The following is a 25,153-nucleotide window of genomic DNA, read 5'->3' as shown; positions in this document are numbered from 1 at the left end:
AGTACACTTCAAAAACAAGCCAAGAATAAGAAAATAACCACTGAAGAAACTGGGAAAGTCACAAAACTGGCTCTGAAGATTTCAAAGTCCATTTAGTTCAAACGAAACCCTGAATAATCCCACGCCAATGATCCAGTTGTCTGAGAAGGAAAAACGTGATGCAATTAATTTTAGAAAGCTGAAACACAAATAACATGTATACAGGTATGGTCTGATGATGTTTAATGGAATTAAGCTAACATTTGAAAAGCAGTATTCACGGGTTAATTATAAGTTTCCCCACAAGACAATGGTTCGTTTAATTAACAACACTAATTTTACAGAAAGGACTAAGTCACAAGAACTCATTTGGAAAGCAATTTGACAAACTCATCAAAGACTTCAAAAATGCTCATAGACTTGATACCTGTGGGTGACAGAGCCCCATCCAGCTGCTGCAGGACCAGGAGTTGAGGGAGAGAAACTGCAAGCTGTAAAAGGGGTGCCACTCAGTTCTTGCTGGTGTCACCATGGAGAAACTTCTAGAACTGCTGAGAGACGTGGGCTATAATTAGCTAGCTGCTGCTGCCAAGGCTAAGGCACCACCACCACCATACTCCAGGAAGGAAAGGCAAAAGCAAACCTGTCAGGATGAAACCCCTACTCAGGCTCCGGCATCCCTCTTTACTGCCCCCTACTGGCAGAAGATGACGTGGTTTTTGCAGACAGCTGTTCTGGTTTAACTACTTTACAAATGCTGAATGAAGAATTGAAAACTCATTACAAAACTCCACAGGTGTACAAAATATGCTTACTAGCTTCCAAAACTAGAACCTCAAAAAAATTTTTTAAATGACAAACCTAAGAAACTAGTACCTGACAGTTCTTTCATTGTGATTTCTGAAAGTAGGCAGGATTTTAAGTTCACTAATATTGTTATATTGCTTGTGCTTATTATAATTTTGTCATAGGTCTGGCTTGGGAATTTTGATAAGGACAATTTTCTTGTAGTTTTATTTCTCGTGTTTTTCTATTAAAAACGCATGCTAGAATATTAACCTTATAAACCAACCCCACTTTTTTAAGTATATGTGCTGTCAAAACAAGCACAAAGCCAGCCATTCTTACTGCCCAGTTATAGAATTGAAAACTAAGGATTCCTATAATGCAACCTGACATCAATGAATGAAACCTGTGATATGGTTACAAAATTGAAGAGTTTGACATCATCCCATTTTGATCAGCTGTTCTCTGCTGAACCCAAAGAGCGAAGGGCACAAATAATTTCTTGAGAAACGCATTTACTATGAGGGCAAGCTTCTTTTGCACTAATTCACTTTGACAAAAAAAGTGCAAAATCTAAGCACTTAGCTACTTGTTCCTTAAGCAACCAGGGGAAAAGTGTTTCATTTTACCATGACCTGCACCCTAGTAGGCTTCTCACATTTAAACTTAACTGCTCCATTGATAAGATCAAACCAAAAGAACTGGTTTGCCTTATTTAATAAGAAATCTAATTTATACACCTGTGGCTCACACCTGTAATCCTAGCTACTCAGGGAGTTGAGAGCTGGAGGATGGTAATTCAAAGCACAGCCTGGGCAGAAAGATCGGAAGGATTCTTATCTCCAAAATAACCAGAAAAAAAGGAGGGCTGGGGGTGTAAGCCAAGAGCACCAAGAAAGGCAAATGGGAGTATGAGGCCCTGAGTGGAAACTCTTAGTACCAGTATCAAAAAAAAAGTTTGCCTAGAAACAAATTAGTGGCCAAAATAAACCATCACCTCCCACTCTGCTTTTTAACATTGTTTCTATCATTGTTTCCAACCATGCTTTCTGTTTGTCCATGATGCTATTGCTGTTGGTAATAGGAACTTCCGGGGGTGGAGTCTCACTGGAGGAAGTATGCTAGTGGGGACAGGCCTTTGAAGATTATACCTGGTCCCTCTTTCACCATTCCACTCTTTCTTCCTCCTAACTGCCACGAGGTGAATAGCCTCTATCACATGCCCGGCAACCATGATGGACTGAAACATCTGAAACTATGAGCTACAAGAAATCTTTCCACCCTTTATGCTAAGTATTCTGTCACAGCAACAAGAAAGCTATGGCACTAGTTTTCTTCCAATTTGAAATTGTCTTGGTCTCCCCTCCCCAATCTCATGCTGACTACAAGATCCCAAACATGTAGGTCTCTTTTTATCTTTCTTCCTTGCTACCTGGAAATAGCAACGATAGACACGTATTCCCTTCAGTATGCAATGGCTTCTGAACATGACAAAAATTGAGTTTAGGCAATGAATTCTGAACTGTTTCATAGACAGAATGTAAAACATACCTATCACAAAAATCACAGTGTGATGTTAGGTGTTACTGCATAGCAATCCTTTCCCAAATTCAGTACCTTAAAACAATAAACATTTTTTGGTTGGTTGTGGGGTTTGAACTCAGGGCCTGGACGCTGTCCTTGTACTCAAAGCTAGTATTCTGCCACTTACGCCACAGCACCACTTCTGGTTTTTGAGTGGTTAATTGGAGATCAGAGTCTCATGGGGACTTTTTTGCCCCAGCTGGCTTCAAACTGCCATCCTCAGATCTCAGCCTCCCGAGTAACTAGGATTACAGGTGTGAGCCACTGGCACCCAGCTCAATGAGTATCTTTTTATTGATCAATAGTACATGGTCATTTACATGTTTCTGATAGTTGTCAGGTCTTGACAGACTTATATATATATCTGTTATGGCCAATTAGCAAGTTGGAGGCTGGGGAGATGTGAACAGCCAAGACACATGGCTCTTGTCACCCAGCTGGTTAACTCAGCCTTGATCATACATCACAAATTTCCAGGAGACATCATAGCAATGAGTCACTTCTGTCATATAATTTTGGTTAAGGAAATTCACAAAGCCAACAGAATTTGAGGAAAATAAACACTGTTTCTTTATTAGAATTTCAAAATCACATTCCAAATGAGAGGGAAGGGAGTGAGACTGGTGGGGATGGTGAGAATATAAAAACATATAAAGTAATTGCTAATTTATCTAACTGGAGAACATGGGTGGGGTTGGGATAGCTGGGGACGAATGATGGGAAAAGGTGACGTTGACAAAAATACATGATACTCATAAACTGACATGTTGAATGGAAACACCTTTGTCTGACTAAAGATAATAAGAATAAATAAGTTCACCATGACATCTTAGGAACCTCTGGAAGTGACAAGTTCAGTACTCTAGTTAAACTCTGTATGTGACAGAACATAAAAGAGGAAATATCATGGATCAAAAGAAAATCTTACTAGGCTTTCCAATATTGTAGGGCATTTTAGTTTGGGTTTTTTTTTTCACTTTGATTCTCAGATTTCATTTTCTGTCCTGTTGGAACACATTTAAAGCGACTTTATCCTTTGACCTTAATAGCTCTCTTCCTATACAGCTTCACAAATCATCTTGTTCAAAATTATTTTCTGGATACTAATGGACAGCTAATAGAGGCTAACAACCTGGAATCGTCTCCGAAGTCACCTTTATGATAGTGAAGACCAAGCAGTAACTAGAGCTTGCGGTCTGGTGCAATTTACTTCCTGCCAAAGCATATCTCCACAATGACTTGTTAAATCACTCCACTGAAAGTTGTAAATCTAAGTGGAAAAAGTACAAATCAATAGAAAAGCACAGTTGAGCACTTTACGACCTAAGATTTTCACGACCTTCTCAAAAGGTGATGATTGATGTTGCACAAAAACTAAAAATCTTGAAGACTTGTTAAATATGAGCTAACTCTGGTTTGCCTTCTCCTTAACAATTGATTTTAGTTTTTGCTGTCACTACATCTGTTTATGACCCTTTCTTTACTTAGCTCACAAGGATCAGCTTGTATCCTACGTGCTACTCAGAAGAATTTGTGATCTAATGATATTTGGAGGATCAAGAGTGTGGACTAGTAGCTTGCCTAGCATGAACAAAGCCCCGGGTTTGATTCCTCAATACCACAAACACAGACAAGAATCAGAAGTGGTGCTGTGGCTCGAATGATAGAGTGCTAGCCTTGAGAAAGCCCAAGGACAGTGCTCAGGGCCCTGAGTTCAAGCCCCAGGACTGGGCAAATCGAAAAAGAAAGAAAAAAAGATGTTTGAAGATGTGTCAGTCCTGGACTTGATCAGAAAGAAAATTGTATAAGGGCACAACACTGAGGTCTCTGGCCTTCAGATGAAGCATGAACTTAATTAAGGTGTGACAAGAAGAATCTTAGCTTTCATTAAGCAATGATTTATGAAAGAAGTCTCTGGCCTGGGCAGAAACATCCCTGTGAGAGACTCTTATCTCCAGTAACTATTCAAAAACTTGGAAGTGGCACTGTGACTCCAGTGGTAGAGTTCAAGCCTTGAGCACAAAGAGGTTCAGGGACAGCGCCCAGGCAAGCTTCACACCCTAATATATATATTCTATATATATATATATATATATTCAACTTAGATCTCACTTCTAAAACAGTAAAGTCTTAAATTAAGAAGTGTCTATTCCTTTAAGACCAGAATGAAGCAAATGGCCAGGCAGATGGTGGTTTAAATCAGTGAGAATCCAGGGGGCACGTGGGAAGGATGAGAGCATGAGGAAGAGGGAGAAAGCTAAAAACAACAACAACAACAACAACAGAAAGATCCCAAGTTCTCCCCATTCCTTCCTTCTACCCTCTCACCCACAAAAACCCACATTGTTTTGTTGTTTTGTCTTGTCTCAACTTGGGGAAAAAATGAAGGAAAACATGTTTAGAACTGGACAGATCCGGTTTAAAGTGTCTCTTGGTTTCTAAGTAATCTGAATTCTAATTCTTTAATGTAAGATAAGGATAATATCTTCCATATGCAGCTGCCCTGAGAACAAAGGGAGGCATAAGCAGAAAGTCATCCATGTCCCAATCTCATTTCCTGTCCCTGATTTCACACTTCCTGTCCTCTCTAGCAACATCTGATAATCTCACTATTCAAGGTATTTGCAGAGCACCAAAACATCAGCAGCCCTAAAAGCTGCTTCCTTGTGCAGGCTCTAGCCCCAAACCTGCTGTGCCTGAATCCAGGAGAACAAAAATAGCCATGAAAATAGCACTGAATAGAAATGAAATAGCATTGAATAGCAATGCAATAGCTAGCATTGAAGAGAAATGTAGTAGTGCCTTGTGCTGGTGGCTTACATCTGTAATGCTAGCAATTCAGGAGTCTTAGATCTGAGGATCTCCATTAGAAGCCAGCAGGACTAAGAATCTGCGAGACTCTTATTTCCAATTAATCACAGAAAAATCCTGAACTGGTGCTGTGGCTCAAGTGGCTGAGTGCTAGCCTTGAGCCAAAGGAGCTCAAGTCCAGAGTTCAAGAGCCAGGACTGGCAAGAAAGGGAGGGAGGGAGGGAGGGAAGGTAGGAGGGAAATATGGAATAGCAATGAAATAGCTAGCACTGAATAGCAGTGGAGCAGCGCTGCCCTAAAGGAAAGGTTCCTTGTGATTTCTAACAAGCTGTCTGGTCAAATAAACTCTTGCTTATTTGGCCATTAATAGCCATCACTTTCTTTTGCTGGGTAATGAAATACATGTGTGTTTTCATGTGAGAAATACATACCGGAGAAATGTCCAATCTGAATATGATGATCTGGCATAAGAGGCCTCTAATTTAGGTTCTGTCACTGCTCAGAAGCAGTGGGGCTGATGAGATATATGTGTGGCCTTGCACATGATTCATTGGGGAGTTTATATTCTGCTCCCTGGTAACAAGACCCTTTATATACATCAAATGGAGGGAAAGTTCCAGCCAAGAAATATCCATTTTTAATGCCTCCTGCAGTCTAGAAGGTAGATTCCAACCAAGAAAGAAGCAAATATAAACAACTTCCATCTCTTAACTAGACCCAGATCAAAATAACACAGTTCAGCTTGCTTCTGTACATATTAAGAATTTTGTCTCAAATGAACATCTGACCTGGGAATGGTGACACATCTCAGCTACTCAAGAGGTAGAGGCAAAATGATCTAGGGCCTAGGCCAGCCTAGGAAGTTATGAAGAACTTGTCTCAAGTATAAAAAGCCTCAAAGGACAAACTAATGCAACAATGCCACTCACTTAACTCTAGGTTGTGTATCAACCTTACAACGTGGGGGAGGGAGAAAGAGAATAGAGAGGGGTAATTGGTTGAAAATGAAGGATAGGGTAACATTGTTTAAAAGCAAATATAGTCCTTAGTTATATAACTAACCCCCCTCATCACCTTTTCAACAGATACAATTTTTAAAAATAAATAAACAAACAAAAGAAATAAAAAAAAGATCAAGGGCATGGCTCAAAGGGCAGGAAGATTGGCTAATGGGTGTGAAGCCCTGGGTTCAATATTCAGCACAATGCATGCACACACACACACACACACACACACACACGCACAGAGTCCTGGGCCTTGAACTCAGGGCCTGTATTTGAGCTTTCTCTAGGCTAGAGCTCTAGCTCTACCACTTGAGCCACGGCACCATTTCTTGCTTTTTTCTATGTATGTGGTACCTAGGAATCGGACCCAGGTCTTCATACATCCTAGGCAAGCACTCTACCACTACCACTAGGATAAACTCCCCAGCCCTGCTTTAAAATTTTTAAAGTGGATTAATGACTAGTCTAATGTTGCTTTGGTATATAGTTACAATTTTCCCCAATGACTACTTTTAAGTTAGTTTATTGGCTAGGCGCCAGTGGCTCAGGCCTGTAGTCGTAAATACTCAGGAGGATGAGATCTGAGGATTGTGATTCAAAGCCAGCCCAGGCCCAAAAGTCCATGAATCTCTTATCTCCAATTAATTACCAGAAATTGGGAAGTCACACTGTGGCTCAAAGCAGTAGAGTGCTAGCCTGAGATGAAGAGCTCAGGAATAGCACCCAGGCCCAGAGTTCAAGCCCACAACTAAAACAAAAACAAACAAAAAAGGCAATGTATCAAAACTTGAATGGATATTGTCACTTATCACCCTCATGGCCAAATTGGTGACATCCACCAATATCCAAAGCTAAACTGACCCCTAGTTCTAAAATGTTTTGCTTTGAGTACACTGTTCAGAAGATATGTGGTTAAAAAGTGCTTTTACTGTTCTCGCCTTTTTATCAGACTATTATTAAGCTCTGCTGTAAAAATTTGTATATATTACATATATTTCCTTGAAAAGACTACTAACAATGAGCTGGAGTTATGGATCACATGGGGATGTGGTTGCCTTACAAGTACCTGAGTCCAAATCCTAGTACCACTAAATAAATAAATAAAGCCATCTAGCTAGTCAGGTACCAATGTTTCATACCTATACCCCTTGCTATTCAGGGGGCTGAAATCCAGTAAATCAGTTTATAGCCTATTGGGGCAGAAAAGTCCAAGAGTCTGTCTATAATGAACTAGCAGAAAGCCAAGCTGTAGCGATAACTGAGTATCAGATATGAGCAGGGAAACTGAGCAAGTGTGAAGGTTTTGGATTCAAACAGTACTAGTAAGCAAGCAAGCAACAAACAAGAATAAAGGACTATTAACAAGAAAACACTGACACAGGGCGATATGTAATAATTGCAAGGCTTGACTAAAACAATTTTAAAATTAACAAAATAAAGGTAACTTTGGTTTTGTTATCCAGACCCTTAAAGGAGTCATCTGAAGTATTTATAATATGCACAAAGGGATGGATATTTGGAAGGAAAGTATTATTTAAACCAACTGTAAGCTTCATATAATCAATCTCTAAGTGAAGTAACAATCAAGAAATACCTTAGAGGGAAGATTTTTCAGTAGAAATGATTTGTCACTTCTAATAATGACATACATGTGCTAAAAAGAGTCTGTGCATATTTTAGGGGGAATACACAGGTTCTTCTAAGGGAAATTATTTTTCTTTTCCAAGTCAAGAGTAATTGCTACACTTTGAAAAAAATAAAAGTCAGAGCACACTGCTTTCGCACTAGCTTTAAACAGAATGAAACCGGCCATGCATCAAACGCTACTCCCGATCAGCCCCCAAATCCGAAGTCTTCCTTAGCAATCAAGTGCCTGTCAAAGGACATCTACATAGTAAATTTGAAGAGTTTATTCTTACTGGTCTTGTCTATGTTCTATCCAGATCACTTTGGTGAGAACCTATCACTTGCCTGATGCCTCTAGTGCCCCCCACCTTTTTTTTCTACTTTTGTTTTGGAGATAGGGGCCTGCTAATTTTGCCGGGGCTGTCTTTGAACTTGTAAACTTCTTGCCTCTACTTCCTGAGTCCCTGGAATTCTACTTGCCCAGCAGCTGAGATTAGAATCATGCAGTGCCATACCTAGCTTGATGGAACTATTTCCAGGTTTTTTCTTTCAACCATTGTGGTTGTCCCTGTCATTTGTGCCACTGGTCTTTGAAGTTCAGTCAACTACACTTAGCTATAAGGAAAGCCAAGCATTATATTCGTGGTTTGCATGGTTCTTTCTACCAGCTTAAAGCTCAAACACTGAGTGTGCAGTTAAGACAGTACGTGAAACACTATAGTGGGGCTTAGCAGGGGTAATTGCAGAAACCAGCAGCTGGGAATTATTTTTTTGTGCTGGGTCCTGTGGCTTGAACTCAAGGCCTGGGTGCTATCCTATAGATTTTTCTGCTTAATGCTGGCACTCCACCACTTGAACCATACATAGTTCCAATTGCAGCTTTTGTCTAGTTAACTGGAGATAAGAATTCCAAAGACGTTTCTACCCAAGATGGCTTCAAACCGCAAGTAGCGGTTTGAAGTGGCTCACCAGCTGAGAATTCTGCAGGAGATAAACCCGTGTGAGCCACAGCTGGACACGGTGCTGCAATGAGACAGCACAGAGCCACAACAACTTCTCATAACTACCATCTACTCACACTGCCAAGTGCTGAAAAGGAGAAAGGACTACAAGGCACAAAGTCAAACAACCTGAAACAAAACATTGTGAAGAAAGAGGTTCACTGTTGCCTGCAATAAAGAAAAAAAGAGCAAGGCCAGAGCACCAAGTCCCTCTTGGTTCTTTCAAACAAGACAGGCACTGTTTTATTTAGATCACCAAAAATAACATTTCATAGAAAAGCAATGGTAACATTACACAAGAAGTATAACTGTCAAATGTCAAACCAGACGGGCAATGCTATATTTAGATCACCAAAAAACAAGGTCTCACAGGGAGGTAACTGTTGCAAGCCAAAGTATAGCTACACATTTTCTTTGGCTAGTGAGATGAATTCCCTCTAACTTACTTTGAGATCACTCCATGATTTCCAGGAACAAACTGAATTAAATATGGTGGACAGCTGCTGAGCCTTCTCACAGAAAGGAACACAGATTGGAAAAGCATTTTGTTCAGTGGTAACAATTTAACAGTGTAGTTCACCTAACAACCCCTATATCTATCAAGATAGATGAACTTCTCTCCAGGAGCACAGCTGGCCTTTGCTGTCACTATACATGGCTTCTGCAGCAGCAAATGTTACATCAGAGCATGGTTTAGGCACCCAGGATGTAAATCGCAACAAAAGAACTACAATATGTGGCCAACTCAAATAACCAAGCCTGTCTGCCCAAATTCTCCCACCCCAGGTGGCTCTGTGTTTGCAGTCTCTGGGATGAAGGTTCACCATCTCATCAGTTCTCCACCTGGCACCAGGACCACAAGCAAAACAGAGTAGCTGTTCTTATAGAACTAGGAATACTTTAATAAATTGCTCTGGGGTTCTTGGTGCTGTAGTGTGCCTCACAGGCAGCGACATAAGCAGACTCTGGGAAGAAGTCATCATGGTACTCAGCTAAAAACCTGGAATAAGAAAGAAAAATGGTCCCCATGAGCATCATAGGAAGCACTGAATAACATTAAGTGAAAATCACCGCTTGTAATTATTTCAACTCTGTTTTGGTATTAGGAGGGAAAAATTGATTACAGTCTTGATTTCTATATAATGATTACTTTCATCACACTCATCTGGCTTCTAGATTAATTACTATTTATCTAAAGCTCTTTACCATCATCAGGTACCATAGAACTAAAAATAGAACCTAAACTGGTTTTTTTAGGTTATATAAGCACTGCGGTTATATAAACTTTTTTGGGGGGGAGAGAAGAAACCTCACTTGAGTATTTTCCTGCTTTTCAAACTATAATAATAAGACACTACAAACCCATGAATGTCACCCAAGAAGTTCACATGACTTGCATGAACTCAGTGATACAAAACTGAATTATTAGTCCTAGCATTTTGTGTCCTGATTTGTCATGTCCAAAGCTATTCAGTTTCTGGATGGTAAAATCATAACATGGCAGAAAATATGACTTGTGTCTGAAGATGACTGTTCAACATGTGCATGATCACTAAAAGAGTGCAATATCTGGATGATTTTCTATCCTACACTGCTTTTGTTATAAAGGGTTAAAATGTGTAATATTAACTCTCAAGATATAATTGAGTTCTTGCTGGTTTTCTTAACTGCCTTCCATGTGTCCAAATTCGGAAAAGTCTGCAATGTTTTCTTTAGTAAAACATTCATTTGACAGCTCATACTATTTTCTTCTAGGACTGTACCTTTATAAGGCGATTGGGAATATATTACTTGTATTACCATGCATTGCTCTCTTCATATTTTCTTGACACTATCTGACTACCTTATACAAAGGGTTTGTCTGAGGTAGAGACTGACAAGGAAGAGAATAATTTAGAATTTGGTTTCCAATAAAGTGCTAGAAAGCTTAATTCTGCTTAGGGATAGTTTATTCTACATCCCTACTAGAAAGTATCTTTTAAACCCACACACTGATTTCTCTGGGTGGGTTTCCCCCCACTTTAGTAAATCCTGCTACAGTCAGGGTCGGGGCCTGAACTATAGAACAAAAGGTAAACTTGAAAGAGAAGGGAGAAACAAGTCAGCTATCTTGAGTAAATTGGGTGAGGCAGAGGAAAAGACAAACCTTGAACGCCAAGGTAAAAATGTGGTCCACAGGCAGCTAGATTTAGAGAGAGGGGAGTTAGTTGGAGCTGGGCTACCATTGTCAGAGGGTAAGAATGGAAGGCAGACCAAGTCAAATGATTCCATTAGACAAGAAAATGACTGCTATTGTCAAGTGAAGGAATCAATGCCTTTCTTTGAATTCAGAAATGTCAGCACAGACTAGGGATCATTGATCTTAACTCTAAAGTAAATGCCAAAATCCAACTCATAAATGCTAATATTTAAGTTAGTGTATGTACAAACAACAAAGAAAAGTCCGATGCTTAAGCTTCTTACTCGTGAATGAAACATAAAATTATTGTGAATCTCAAGCACTTCTATTTGAGACACTATCTTCTTCTCAGTTCTATACAACTGATGACTTCTAGTGACACAAAAAATTACCTCTGTAAAATAAGCACCCTTTACTCAAAAACTGGGGGGCTTAGAGATGAAATAGCCCCCAAATCTCCTATCTTACCACCATAGTTAAACTATATGTTTATGCAAGGTACCACAGTGTTGCCTTCTACCTGTTCTGAAGTGGAAACGTAGAAAAATCTTACATATCGCAGCAGCTATAGGTCTAAAAAAATGATTTATAGAAATACTTCAGAAGCTGGGAATGGTGACTCATGCCTGTAACCCTAGCTACTCAGGAGGCTGACATCTGAGGATCAAGGTTCAAAGCCAGCCCAGGCACTAAAGTCTGTGAGACTCTTATCTCCAATTAACCACTAGAAAACCCGAAGTGGCACTGTGGCTCAAGGGGTAGGGCGGTAGCCTCGAGCTGAAGAGCTCAGGGACAACCCTGGATAAGGCCCAAAGTTCAAGCCCCACAACAAAAAAGAAAAGAAAAGAAAAGAAAAGAAAAAGACATAAATACCTCAGAAAGAGATCAAAGTGCTTCAGTAAAGCCTTCAGATTCTTCTCAGAAAAGGACATCTTCCCAAGGATCTCTGGAAGTTTTACTGGATTCAGAATACAGACAAACATAATTCTAATCAACAGAATTGACAAGGCACAGAGCATATCTTGCCTTCCACTGTGTCCCTTTCACCCTTTTTGGAATGAAGATCAATATCCACTATTATCAAACAAAACAAAAAGCATAGTTAGTAAAATATTCTAAGCATAAATTTCAATGACATTGAAGATTTTGTTATTGCCTTTCCTATTAAGCAGTCACCTTTGGAAAGTAAGTATGTGCACGAGCTAGGTACTTACAGCCCAAACCACAAGACCTCCCTGAGCTAACAAAGCAAAAAGAAAAGTGGAAATAAAAGCTGGGATTCTTACCAAACAATCGTAGCAAATGCTGTGCCCCATAAATGTAAGAGGGTGGAGGTGGCTGGTCACCTGGTGGATAATTGTCAGGCACAAGCTTCCAGGAGAGAACCTGGAAAAAGTATAAATTGAGTGCTTCCATTATTCCTAATGGAAACCTTTATAGCCACCTAACTCTTATGACAGAAAGATGTACAGAGAAGGGGAAAATATGCTATTACATCAAAATAAATACAGTTTTATTAAAAAAAACAAGAACAAGGGGCAAGATTAATTAATGTTACGTAAAGAAATTATTTGATTTGTTAATTCTCAGTAGCTATTACTTATGACTGTTTTGGACTACTTAGCCCTTTTGCCTTTACTGAAAATCCTATTGCACTGGAGAAAGAAACACTATAAAGCAACATAGGAATGTTTTGAATAATACTGCCATTGTTTCAAGACTCCTAAGGTCTTACTGTTAGATTCACTATAGAAACTAATTTGAATCAATTTATACTGAACTTTCAACCTGATAAGTGGTTTCTTTGCTTTTACTCTGGATTTCAGAACTATGAAATTATGGGGCTTTTGTGACAGGGAGAAGTACATACCAAAATTCAGATGACATATCCAAGAAATACTTCAGCAAATCAGAGAACCACAGCCTAGTCTACTGAATTACCACCTTGGCTTTTGAGACATGTCAATTTTAATATGGAAGGAGTCATATTAAAAGAAACCCTTTATGAGACAAAACAGAAAACCACCTCTCTAAGTAAATACCAGAAACACTGACTTAAGTCCATTTGACAAAATGAAACAAATGTTCAAAAGTACCACGGTGATGCTTTAGACTTCCCAGAGCTTCAGCCTCTCACAAACCTGCCCTGTGCTACACAGCAGAACACTGAGGGAAGGGGGAGTCCTGGCATCTTGATACCATCACAGCACATAAACAAGTGCTTGTGCTTGAAGCTCAGGAACTGCTGGGACAGTGGTACTCACGGATCTAACCTGGGTAGAGACCTGAGCTGCACATGGTATGTGCAAAGAAGCAGGTCATTCAGCTAAACAGAAACCAGTTCCACCTCATTCCATCCCACATTTCAGTGCAGTGCATAATCTCTTGTCACACATTGTATGGAGGAAAACAGTATTTTTCTGGAGGTTTACTCAATGAGATGTCCCGCTTGTGGATCTTAACTAGCAATGTGCACATCTAGATCCTTTCGGGATTCAGGGAGGCAGTAACTGTCATCAGGAATAAGAGTCACAATGGTTTGGATAAAGTGTCCTGGTTAAAACACATGAAAAAGGGGGTCCATGCCAGGGTTAGGAATTCTCTTGAGGTTTCTTGGAGTGCTGAGAGCCTGCTGAACTCCAGGTATTTACTAGAAAGTAGCCTTTTCTATCACTTCCCACTAGATGGCAGACGCTTACCACTAGATGGTAAACTCATAGACCTGAAATTGTCCTAGACTGAATTAAGTGCTAATTCAAAGGAAAATAACTCCTCTTAAGCAAGGAAATCTACAGTGCCTTCCTGTCTGAACAATGGAAGTGTTTGGAAGCACATGCAACTAGGAATTTATTGATTTACCCTCAACACTTAGCCAAATCCAGCCGAACACTTAGGTGATAAAAAATATATTTTTAAGAATCTATTGTATATGTATGTGTGTGTGTGTATATATATATAAATATATATTATATATATATATATATGAAATTCAGTCCCAGCCTCCATGAATGAATCTGGTTGGGGAGCCACATCTGTGCTTGGTCATTTGTAGATCATTTATATTTTCACACCCTAAAAGAGCTGAAAAGATTCAAAAACATGGTGTGGCATACAATCCTGAAAATATTTATATTTCAACCCTTTCCAGAAATAGTTTGTTAGCCTTAACTCCCATCCTTAAATGCTCTTTGTGTAAAGACTTCCCTTGTTCAATTCTTAGTCATCTTAAAGGAACAAAAAATTCCGACCCAGCTAATTGAAAGGACCTCCAGGATATTGAAACAAAAGCCATATAATGAATGATTGTTGTCCTTAATGTACTATGTTGTCTCTCATCTCCTTTGCTGTCCCTTGGTTATCCCATATTGGTATAGTATCTCACTTTGTTATCTGATATATTGAATGTATTTGTATTTGGATATTTGAAATTTGATAAGGAAGGGGGGAAAACCAAGACGGGAGGGGGGTGTGGGGGGGAGGAAAATGGGTACCAAGACATGTGAAAGGGTATCAATGTATGTGAATTAATGCACCTTCTATCTGGCAAATATCATGTAACCCTTTTACTAATTACAATAAAAAAAAATAAAAAAAAAATTCCGACCCCAGGGGAGAGTTTCACAGAGTACATAAATGGACTAGTACTTTTTCTGAACCCTAGAAACACTCATCAACTATGGTACCAAAGCAGGGGGCTTCAAAACGGTTTATATTTTTTTTGAAAGGCTCATGTGTGGTGGTAATGCTGTTCTTAGCAATCTAAGGTAATGAGTTCAAGAGTCTGGCACAATGGCTGGCTGGCAGACGGCATCCCCTCACGGGTAAAGGAATCAGATGTCTGAAGCAGAGGTCAGCAAACTGTAGCCTGCTGCTCACAAACAATACCAATCACTGCCTGTTATCCAAAAGCTAAGCACGGATTTTATGAGAAGGATATTTTATAACATAGAAAAAGCATGCTATTCAAATGTTAAGGTCCATATGCAAAGTCTCCCTGGAATTCAGACCACTCAATCACATAGTTTATGTCTGGTTGCTTCTCAAGTGGACTAATCTCAACACATACCATGTGGCCTACAAAACTGGAAATATTTCCTCTCTTAAAAAAAACAAGTGTATTGATGTTTGTTTTACAAAATGAAAATACTCATTGTCCTTCTTAAGGTTCAAAAGATGATTGGTAAGTGTAGAGTTAGAATCCTAATATTTTTCTACTTTGAAATCAGAAACACACTATTAAGCATCATCCTATGAATAATCTCGCTAATATTTATAGATGATAGGTACAGTGACAGCGGCATGACACTTGAAGAACTTGGGATTTAAGCAAAGACAAACGATGAAGGAATAGATGGAGAGGAACATGAAACACTTATGCTTACCTCATTTATTTCATTCGTTCTTCTCCCTTCAAAGCCAGCAAACACAGCAGTCCCTTCCTTACTTGGAGTGGGGGGAGTGGGGGATGAGGATCTGCTATGCACAGGAGTCTCTTCAAGAAAAACACGTGAAATAATTTGCCTAGACGTTACACAGCAAGTATCATACAGACCATTAAAAACAGCATATATTAAAGTTGATTCTCAGAAACTGACAATCATTAACAATATGACTGTTCTCTTTTAAAAGGATAATGCTTGGAACATTATTGGCCAAAAATTATGTAAAAATATTACCTAGTTAGGGATAAACTGCCTATTTTCCTATACATGTTCCAATGTGGCTAAGTGCTGGAAAGCATTATATATATATTAAATTGAAAGGAGCAAATTAGAAAGGAGTCACAACGTGTATGGTTCCATTTCCATGCAAATGCAGGACACGCCAGGTCCTGATGGCTCACGCCTATAACCCCAGCTACTCTGGAGGCAGAGATCTGGGGATCATGGCTCAAAGTCAATCTAGAGAGAAAAATCTGAGTCTTTTATCTCCAATTAGTCAGTAAAATGCTGGAAGTGAAAGTGTGGCTCAAATGGTAGAGTACTAGTCTTGAGGGAAATAAAAGCTAAGGAAGATTGTGAGTCTGGTAGGCAAGCAGGCAGGTAGACAGTGGAAAGGCAGGTAGACAGGTAGACAGGTAGGCAGATAGGTAGGCAGGTAGGTAGGTAGGTAGGTAGGTAGACAGGCAGACAGGCAGGCAGGCAGGCAGGCAGGCAGGCAGGCAGGCAGGCAGGCAGGTAGGTAGGTAGACAGGCAGTCAGGCAGACAGGCAGGCAGGTAGGTAGGTAGGTAGGTAGGTAGACAGGTAGGCAGGTAGGCAGGTAGGTACAATATAAGCAAATCTCAGGGAGAGAATGTAGATTAATGGCTGTGAGGGACTTGTAAAGGGGCAAATGGAGAAAGACTGCTTATAGACATGGGGTTTCTTTGGGGAGTAAGGGAAATATTTTGGAATTGTGGCATGGTTGTAAGATTACACACACACAAAATCCCACTGAAGTGGACACTAAATGGGCAAATTATATGACATGTATTTTATATCTCAATAAAACTTTAAAAGGGAGCATTATTAAATTATTCAACTTTATTTTTTTTCATTTTAAACCAGGAACTGGTAGCTCACACATGCTATGCTAGCTACTTGGGAGGCTAAAAACAAGAAGACCATGGTTCGAAATCAGCCTGGGCACAAGTTGGTCAGATCCCCTTCTCAAAAAAGAGCTATGTGTAGTTCATGTACTTTTGTCCTAGCCAATCAGAAGGCCTACCATAGGCAACTCTCATTCATGCCCAGGTAGGAAGTAAGAGCCTATCTCAAAAATAATCAGGACTGGATGCCTAACACCAACACCACAGGGGAAAAAAGTATTCATTTTACATGTGAATTTAGCCTTAAATAAATGTCAAGAAAACAAATTTTTAAAAAGTAGCACTTTGGGCTAGGTGTGGTGGCTCACACTTGTAATCCTAGCTACTCAGGAGGCTGAGATCTGAGGATCACAGTTCAAAGCCAGCCCAGGCACTAAAAAGTCCATGAAACTCTTATCTCCAATAATCACCAGAAAACTAGAAGTGGTACTGTGGCTCAAGGGGTAGGGCAGTAGCCTTTAGCTGAAGAGCTCAGGGATAGCACCATGGCTCAGAGTTCAAGGTACCATGACCACCAACAACAAAAAGGTAGCACTTCACTTCATGTTTTAGGACTTTAAAAAAAGTGTTTTTGTTTTTGGGGTTTTTTTTTGCTGGCCTCACTCTGCCATCACTTCCAGCTCTTTCCCTCTCTGTGCTCAATTTCCTCCTCTAAAAAGTGGTGGTCTATTGTGTCCAGGTGACATAACCATAGCACTATATTCAGGGAGGCTTAACATGGGCCCTGTCCAGGCTGCCCAGCAAAGTAGCAGTGGCTTCCAAGCCTGGGATTGAACCTACTCTTTTCCAGGTGCAGGAACAACTTGGGCATGCTGGTGGATGTGTCCTGTTGCCGGCGTTTGGGTTGAGGAGAGGCACTGCTCTCAGACAGCCGGTCACAGTTAGTGCTGTGACGCGTTGACCGCCTCAGGGATTGCAATGCTTCTGGCTCTGCTTTGCGTCGCTTGGGAGTAGCTGGTTCACCGGTAGTTGGCTGGCTCTCGGTGGACTGTGGTGTGGATGGATTCAATAAAGGTGGACTGGGAGAGAGCTCTTCCTGGCTCCTAGGCAAAAGAAGAGCATGACAGGTGACTTCTGCAAACCTGGCAACCTCCAGAAGGCAGAACAAAAAACACAGTCTCCAGTCCATGAGGGCTGAAGAGCTGCATCTCCGAGCATGCCAAACACATTCCTTCTTCAGTCATTGGAATTCTGCATAACTCTGCAAGGCATACTGGCACAAAAGATTAGAACACCTCTTTTACGTTTCCTTAGAGAAGTAACTCTTGATTGGGAGTCATTTTTTTCCCTAACAGGGGATGTAACCTCCACACAGTTTTGGTCATCACATCTACAGACAATGAGGAACTGAATGGCCATTTGTGCCTAGTAATTGGAGGCCAGGAATGATGTTCAACATCCTCCATTGCACGGGATAAGGAGTCAGGACAAGGAATTATCCAGATCAAAGTATCAACAGGGCCCCACTGTCTTCCAAAAGATAGGAAGAGACGGGCATTTCCCTATCTAAGCTCTCTACTCTGGAATCTTCACTTGGGAAAATCAGACCTATGGGAAAACAAATAACAACTCAGCCTCCACAAAGAGGCTGGGTATTCATCCACCAGGAGGAATACTTTTTACCCATTCCCATTTTCCAAATGCATTGACCCAGGGCAGCAGCCTATTCAAAACAAGTGTTAACTATGTCACTGCCAATATGGGAGAGTGAAGGTGCAAGCTGTCTAACTTACCTAGTAGTGTTTGTGGTACTTTCCTTAATTGGAAGGAAAAATTTAGACGAAGTCACCTTTTTATACTGAGCTTGTTCATATGGGTAGAGTAAAACCAATGGGAGAGTATAATCAAAAGTTATTCTTAATCCATCCACCATCTCCTTACAAAGGTCAACACTGTGAGAATCAAAAAGAGATTACAGATGAATTTCACAATAGAAGTACATATTTTTAATAGGACAGTCTTCTAAACATTATATAAAGAAGGAAATGAATCTATAGATGGTAACAGGAAAGAATAAGGAATTGACTGATCATATAGAGAAACTATATTACTACATATAAGAAGAAATGAACAGGTGCAATGCCACATAAGGAGTCCCTGCAATCTATGCTGTGACCAGTGGACAGATGGACTGAGCCCAATGGTCTCCTGTTTCCTATCTCTCTGACTTTAGTACCATGAGGACATGTGGGCAAAGCAGGATAGGAGGACGAGAACTAGCATGTCTATTCTGGGCGTAAAACTTCTCTTTCCCTGAGCAGGTATCATTGGAAATACACAAAGAATCATGGGACCCTAAACGCAGCAGTACTCACTTCTTTTCTGCTGGGATATAATGCACATTCATATGAGCATGAACCATAGCATGATGGTGGCGAGGCCGCTCATTGGCTGAAAAGGCCGCGTTGATAGCAAAATGCTTCACATAGGATTCCAAAATGGTTATGATGTTGGTCTGGCATGGAAGTTTTACTAACTGTTAACAAAAATATAGACATCTTGATGTGGACAACCATTGCAGTAAATAACACAGCCCAACAAAGCATAGTTAGGGAATCTCTCTCTTTAACTTAAAATTAAGCAAAAAAATTCAGTTAGAAGAGAATAACTTAATACGCTCTCAGAGCCTTGAATCATTTTTCTTCTTCTTGATCATATTCTCATGTTGCCTATAGCATTAGTCATTTAACTGAATGTCAACAGTTATCCTCAATCTTAGTGCGCCATCAGAACAATACGGGGAGCTTCTCAGAGTATAGAGGTCTCTACTACAGATCAATTGAATGAGGCTCAGGCATCAAAATTCTGGAAAGATCCCTAGAGGACTTAACTTGGAAGCTTAGGTGTGTGATTTCCAAGGTAATCAGCTGCACAGTTCCATTGTGAGGGAATGTTAAAACCTGACTCAAATCAAAATTGGAAATGCAAATTTCATCCCTTCCAATTTCTATATTGTTTTGAGACTGAGACTGCAAAGTACAGCTAAACAAAAGCACCCCATCGAATTTGTTTGCCATGTTCTCCTTGCTTACCCGTTTCCTCCGGTTGATATAGTAACAATCATCCTCAAGCTGCTTTTTCAGCACTTCGGGGATATCTATAGTTATTGTTCTGTCATCCATTGCCTTTTTTGTTTGCGGCTCCAATTCTCTTTTCTGCAGTATTACAATTTTACACTTAATTAGTTGAAGACAGCCAGGATCCAAAGAAAAGCTAACACATTCACATTAGGACACATGTGCTATGCTGAAGAACATAGGTGTGCAGATATTATGTTCCATGTCTAAGTATGTTTAAAACCACAAATTCATTTCTTTTAGACTATTAACCATGTTTCAGATGCTTAATGTTTATTCCTCATTTGCAAATACCACTAAGGTTTCTGATAACTTTGGCAGCAGTTAGGAATCACACCTAATTATCCACTACAAATTCATTACAAAATACAACTTAAAATTTTCTTGGAAAAAAAAGATATAACGGTAATTTGTGGAGAAATCAACAAGAAGTTCATACCAGAATGACAAACAAGGACTGTTTTTCGTCAAATGTCAAGGGAAACTTTATAATAATGGTTCAAGAAGTGCGTCTTTAGAAAGTTATTCATAACTGAAGAATTCTACTAATGAAATTTACCACTAAAATATATACCAAAGAAAGAGAGTTTGTGATGAAACTTTTTATACCACGTGAGTCTTTTCTTCAATGACACCCTCTTCACTTATTTCTTCATCCTTCTCTTCAACGCTGTCATCAGAGGAACTGTTTAATGCTAAGAGAAATTAAAAATAGATGGCAACCTCATATTATTCACTTTGCCAACTCTTAACATTTACTAGGAGGCTTCTTGCATCCTACTAAAAAAAATGATCCTTAGTAACACATATAGTTTACATCTTAAACATACCCATGATGCCTTTCCAAATAGAATTATTTTTTTAGAACTTGAATTCTAATTGCTATGGATACAAAAACCATGAGCTAATGCTCAGAAAGTGTTCCATCAGCTAGGATTCTGTGGCTCCTTGTTGTATTCATATTTCGAGGTAAGATTCAGAAGGGAGAAAAAAAGAATGAATCACAAGAAGGAAAGTGTGAGGACACTGGTGGCCGAGATGGTGGCAGTCATGAGTGTGATTGATAAAGTCTTATTGTACTGAGGATTTGTTGTTTACGTTTAAGTATGAAGAAAATTGGTAGAGTTGTCATACTGACTACTACGTGAACTGTTAAAACCAAAATGGATACATATTATACAGATGCTTCTTGACTTATGTGGCCTTCAAACTTATCATAAGCTGAAAATATTGTACATGAAAATGCATTGAAGCTGGGAAGCTGAGATCTGTGGTTCAAATCCAGCCTCGGCATGAAAGTCTGTGAGAGTCTTATATCCAGTTAACCCCAGAAAACTAAAAGTGGTGCTGTGGCTCAAGTGGTAGAGCAATAGCCTTAAGCTGAAGAGCTAAGGGACAGAGCCCAGGCCGAGTTCAAGCCTCATAGCTGATTACCTTAAACATGCTCAGAACACTTTAGCCTATGATTGAGCAAATTTATCTAGCACAAAGTCTGTTTAATAATAGTGTCAAGTATCTCATGTAACTTAATACTGTACTGCTGGTAAAAAAACAATAGGTTATACGGGTATAACCAAAAAAAATCCTAACTTGGAAAATATCTTTACACAAGGAGTGATTTCTTCCTGTCTACAATTTCAATGAATGTTCGGTCCTTTAAGTCCATAAGCATGAAACAACTAGGAAATGGTTCATTTGGCTAAAGAGAATGAAGTCACTTACACTTTTTATCATTTTCATCTTTTTCTTCAACAGGGAGACTTTTTAAGACAGAATCAACACCGGGCAACCTGCAACGCTTCTTCTTTCTCCCTGTGCTTCTTCTGAAAAAGATAAATCCAACCAAAATAAATGTTAACAAGGATTGGCCTGGGTCTTGGGATCAAAGCATGATAAAAAAAATAATAAACAACAATACTTGAGCCAGGCTCCAGTGGTTCTCAGCTGCAATCTTAGGTACATAGGAGATTAAGGTAGGCTGGTTTGAAACCAGCCTAGACAGAAAAGTTTGTAAGACTTAGCTCCAGTTAAGCACCAAAAAGCCAGAAATGGGGTCATGTGGCTCAAGTGCTAGAGCACCAGCCTTAGCAAAAAAGCTAAGGAAGAACTTAAGGCCCTGAATTGTGCCCATTATGGGCACAATTTTAAAAAAATAAATATCTCAAAAATTGAACTTTACAACTAAACGGCAATCTCGATTTCAGAATACTGTACAAGCACCTGTCTGATAACATGTGCAGTTATTTAGAATACTACAGGAAATCTTCTCTTGCACACTTTAGAAACCTCTTAATTAAAAAAATGTCATTTTGCAGCTGTTATACTATAAACCCAAAAGGAAAAAGGAAAAACATTAAGTAATATTTATGCCATTCTTACAGCCGGGCTACTGCTTTTCTTGCCAATTTACGCTGTAATCGGCGATTTTCATCAGTATCACAAAGGACGTGGTCTTCAGCTGCCCATCTATCCCAGCTAGTTGAACAAAAGAAGAGGTTGTAAAGTTCAGTATTTTGGTTTGATACAAAACAAATGCTAAAAACATCTAGAAGTACTCCCAAAAGTATTGACATTTAAGAAAACTATATAAAATCTTTATAATCAGAGAATACAAACTAAACTGAATAGATAACTCAGATTCAGAAATCCTGGATTGCAAAATTACTCAGAGGTATATACACGATACAGTGAACTTAAATATAATGAACTTCACAAGTAACCATTCCAGGCAAGCTTCAAGAACAAAACAAAAGGAGGAAATAAAAGTTTACTGCATGTGTTTCTACAACTTAAAGAAGTTTACAATGTTCCTTATGCTGCAAAAAAAATATTCAATCAAGTTTCACAAGTACACTCACCTTCTGTTCCAACCATTAAAATGGATCAAATACTCTGGGATCTTTCTGCCTTTTTCGTCTTTGCCAACAATAACATCGACAATCTAAAACCAGGAAATATTGCAGACCAGTGGAAGAACACACGATTAGAAAGAAGTTAGATCAGGAAAAGTAGATCATAGTCCCGTTTTTGTTTCTGATTTTTTTTAAGAAGAAAAGATTGCTTGCTTTCTTGTAGATCAAGTGCTGGATGGTAACATATTTTCCTCCCAATATCATTTTTTTTTCCTGAGTAGATGCCTCAAAATAGGAAACATCCGTCCACCCACCCCGTGATTGGTCTCTGCGTTTGAGAGAGGGTGAAGCTTCCGAAGCCATTGGCCAGCACATTTGTCTCACTAAGGAGAGTTCAGACTAGACTAGAGAGCTGCAGTCCTGAGACCTCTGGGAGTTGTAGTTTCCCAGGCTGCCCTGTCCAGTGCCAGATGGGCTGTCCAGAGACTGTTGCCCCTCTCCAAATCACGTCCCCGGAGGGAAGACCTGGGACAAACTGCAGTGCATGGCTCTCTCCCACGGACTCAGAAGTCAGATTGTGAGGAGCAGAAGCAAAGATCGCAAGAATACTTTGAAAACAGAGACGGGGCTACAGGGGAGGAACCAAGCCCAGAGACCTTGGGGTGTCCCCAGCAGACATAGCCGCACAAGCACAGCTAAACTCAGTTGGAGCTGATACGGGTCCCGCAGGCTGATAAAGTCTCTGACCGCGTTGTTGTGTGGGCCAACCAGACCCAACCGGGTCCCTGCCACCACCACCACCACAGCACCCCCCCCCCGCCCTCCCATCACCCCAGGACACTGAATCACACTTTTGGTGGGGTCCAGTACGTCGGTGCCCATCCCTAAATGCGTGCCACCCTCGAGGCATTGAAAAGAGGTGGCTCAACCCCTAGAGATGGGCCTGAGAAGTGATTCCTTCCGAATACGACCCACACAAATCCTTCAGGAATTACAAATCTCAACGCCGCCATGCCTTCAGGGCGCCGGGGCTGGACCAACTTGGCTTTTAGCATGTGGGTCTCCGCCTAGGGGCGGGATCTACCCCAAGTAGGGTCCCGGGTCAAGGACTTGACAAGTTAGCAGTCCACGCAGTGGACCTAAGGATTCATTTCTGGTTCACACCGAGGGAGTCGATGCAACGCTGGGCTTCACAGGACAGGAAAATGATCGCAACGGCTGAGAAGTCCACCCGCACCCTCAAAGCGCCTTGGCGCCCACGGCTTAAACTGCCTTAGGCTTAAGCCGCCGCCACCCCCCGCCCCCTCCAGCACCCCCTCCCCCCTCCCAGGCTAACGACCACGCGCGTGCGCTACAAAGCAGCGCTGGAAGCGGAAGCGGAAGCATCCCGGCCCCGCCCCGCCCCGCCGCCACGCGCTACATCCAGAGAGCGCCACCTGCTGCCCCGCGCTGCTCCGCAAGCCGACGTGTCCTGCGGCTCCCTGGCTTCACCCCGCGGTCCACCCCCGCCCCTGCCTCCCGTCCCCCGGGGTCCCCAGCCCGCGCCTCCTCCCTGTCCCTCAGCGGCGGCACCTTGGCATCGTACAGCACTCGCGCCTTGGTGGGGTCAGGCTCGAAGCACAGCACTTTCTCCCCTGAGTGGAATTTAAATTTCATGCCCTCGCTCGCGCTCATTTGCTCATCGTGGCGGAGGGCGAGGCTCCGGGGCGGGCGGAGCGCGATCGGTGGGGGAGGGCGGGTGGGGAGGCGGCGCTCGTCGGCCAGGGGGGGCCCGGAATGGCGGAGGATGTAGCCGCCCCGCCCTCGGCCCCTCCTCCGGCCACCCCGCGCCACTGCGGGGACCTCGGAGACGCTGGGGGCGCGCGTCACTGTCCAAGCGCGTCCCCGCTTGTCTTCTCCGGGCTCGTGGGAGGGGTGCGGTCGAGGAGCACGCCCCCCTGGCCGCGATCTTCTGGCAGAACGTCCCCGGTGGCCCCCAGAGGGAAGCTTCCCCGCGGCCTCCAGGCTGCGCCCACGTGGGAGCTGGGCCGTCCCCCCGGCCGCGCGTTCTCCAGCCAGCCCGTGGGGGTCGCTTAGAGAGAGAGCCGGCGTGGGGTGGGTGTCAGGCGGCGGGCTGGCCGTACGATGTCTGCCCCAAGGAGCTACCTGGCCGCGCGCGCACACGCCAGCCCCCTGGGTAGAAGTGCGCGCCGGTGAGGGTGACCACGCGAGAAGGACGCCGTGCTGGAGCTGGCTGCTGCAGTCAGGCAGTGGCCCTGGGCGAGGGGAGGAGGACATTCTTGGCAGTGAATAGAACGCTCAGTCATCCTTCCGAGAGAGGACAAGCAGGTGGCAGGCCCGGAACCCCCAAGTGACAGGGGGTGAGCGGTGGGGCAGCGAGGCAGATGGGTCCTTAAAGGGTCGTTAACATCTTAGGTGTCAGCTTCCAGCACTACCGGAATTGCTCCCTCTTGGTCTGTCTTCAGTAAATGAAAAAACTCCCCGAAGACGGGCAACACCATTGAGGCCGCTGTTTGCACGGTACCTGCACAGAGGGGGTGCTTAGTCAAAATACTCCAGGAATGAATGCGTGATGGGGCTTGGGTGATTGAAGGGCAGGCCTCCGGAGATAGGGAGGTCGGTGCCCCCGGAGGCTTTATTTTTGAGGAGCAGAAAGCTATTGGAC

The 25,153-nt window shown here is 41.7% G+C and overlaps 1 protein-coding gene across 1 annotated transcript; it reads right to left on the bottom strand.

Annotated features, from left to right (window-relative positions):
* Positions 1-8,998: 8,998 nt before the first annotated feature.
* On the bottom strand, positions 8,999-24,186 carry Msl3 (MSL complex subunit 3). The gene is made up of 13 exons (XM_090325822.1): positions 24,061-24,186; positions 22,495-22,577; positions 22,016-22,111; positions 21,359-21,459; positions 20,246-20,331; positions 19,592-19,714; positions 18,875-19,035; positions 18,293-18,451; positions 17,340-17,602; positions 15,353-15,462; positions 12,257-12,356; positions 11,844-11,928; positions 8,999-9,791 (listed from the first exon to the last, which is right to left on the bottom strand). Exons 1-13 carry the CDS (start codon positions 24,160-24,162, stop codon positions 9,692-9,694), a joined length of 1,569 nt encoding a protein of 522 aa, XP_090181948.1. The 5' UTR covers positions 24,163-24,186; the 3' UTR covers positions 8,999-9,691.
* Between the last annotated feature and the right edge of the window lie 967 nt (positions 24,187-25,153).

Source organism: Megascapheus bottae, chromosome X (assembly GCF_031878675.1).
Source record: "Megascapheus bottae isolate mThoBot1 chromosome X, mThoBot2.hap1, whole genome shotgun sequence".
Classification (NCBI taxonomy): domain Eukaryota; kingdom Metazoa; phylum Chordata; class Mammalia; order Rodentia; family Geomyidae; genus Megascapheus; species Megascapheus bottae.
This window is presented reverse-complemented; position numbering and strand designations above follow the sequence as displayed.

Coding starts and splice junctions, on each gene's coding strand:
- Msl3 (XM_090325822.1), bottom strand. CDS start 24,162: ATGAGCGCGAGCGAGGGCATGAAATTTAAATTCCACTCAGGGGAGAAA. Junction 22,112..22,494: donor TTTAATGGTTGGAACAGAAG/GTGAGTGTACTT, acceptor TTGTTCAACTAG/CTGGGATAGATGGGCAGCTG. Junction 15,463..17,339: donor GTTCCTGCACCTGGAAAAGA/GTAGGTTCAATC, acceptor TTTTTCTTGAAG/AGACTCCTGTGCATAGCAGA.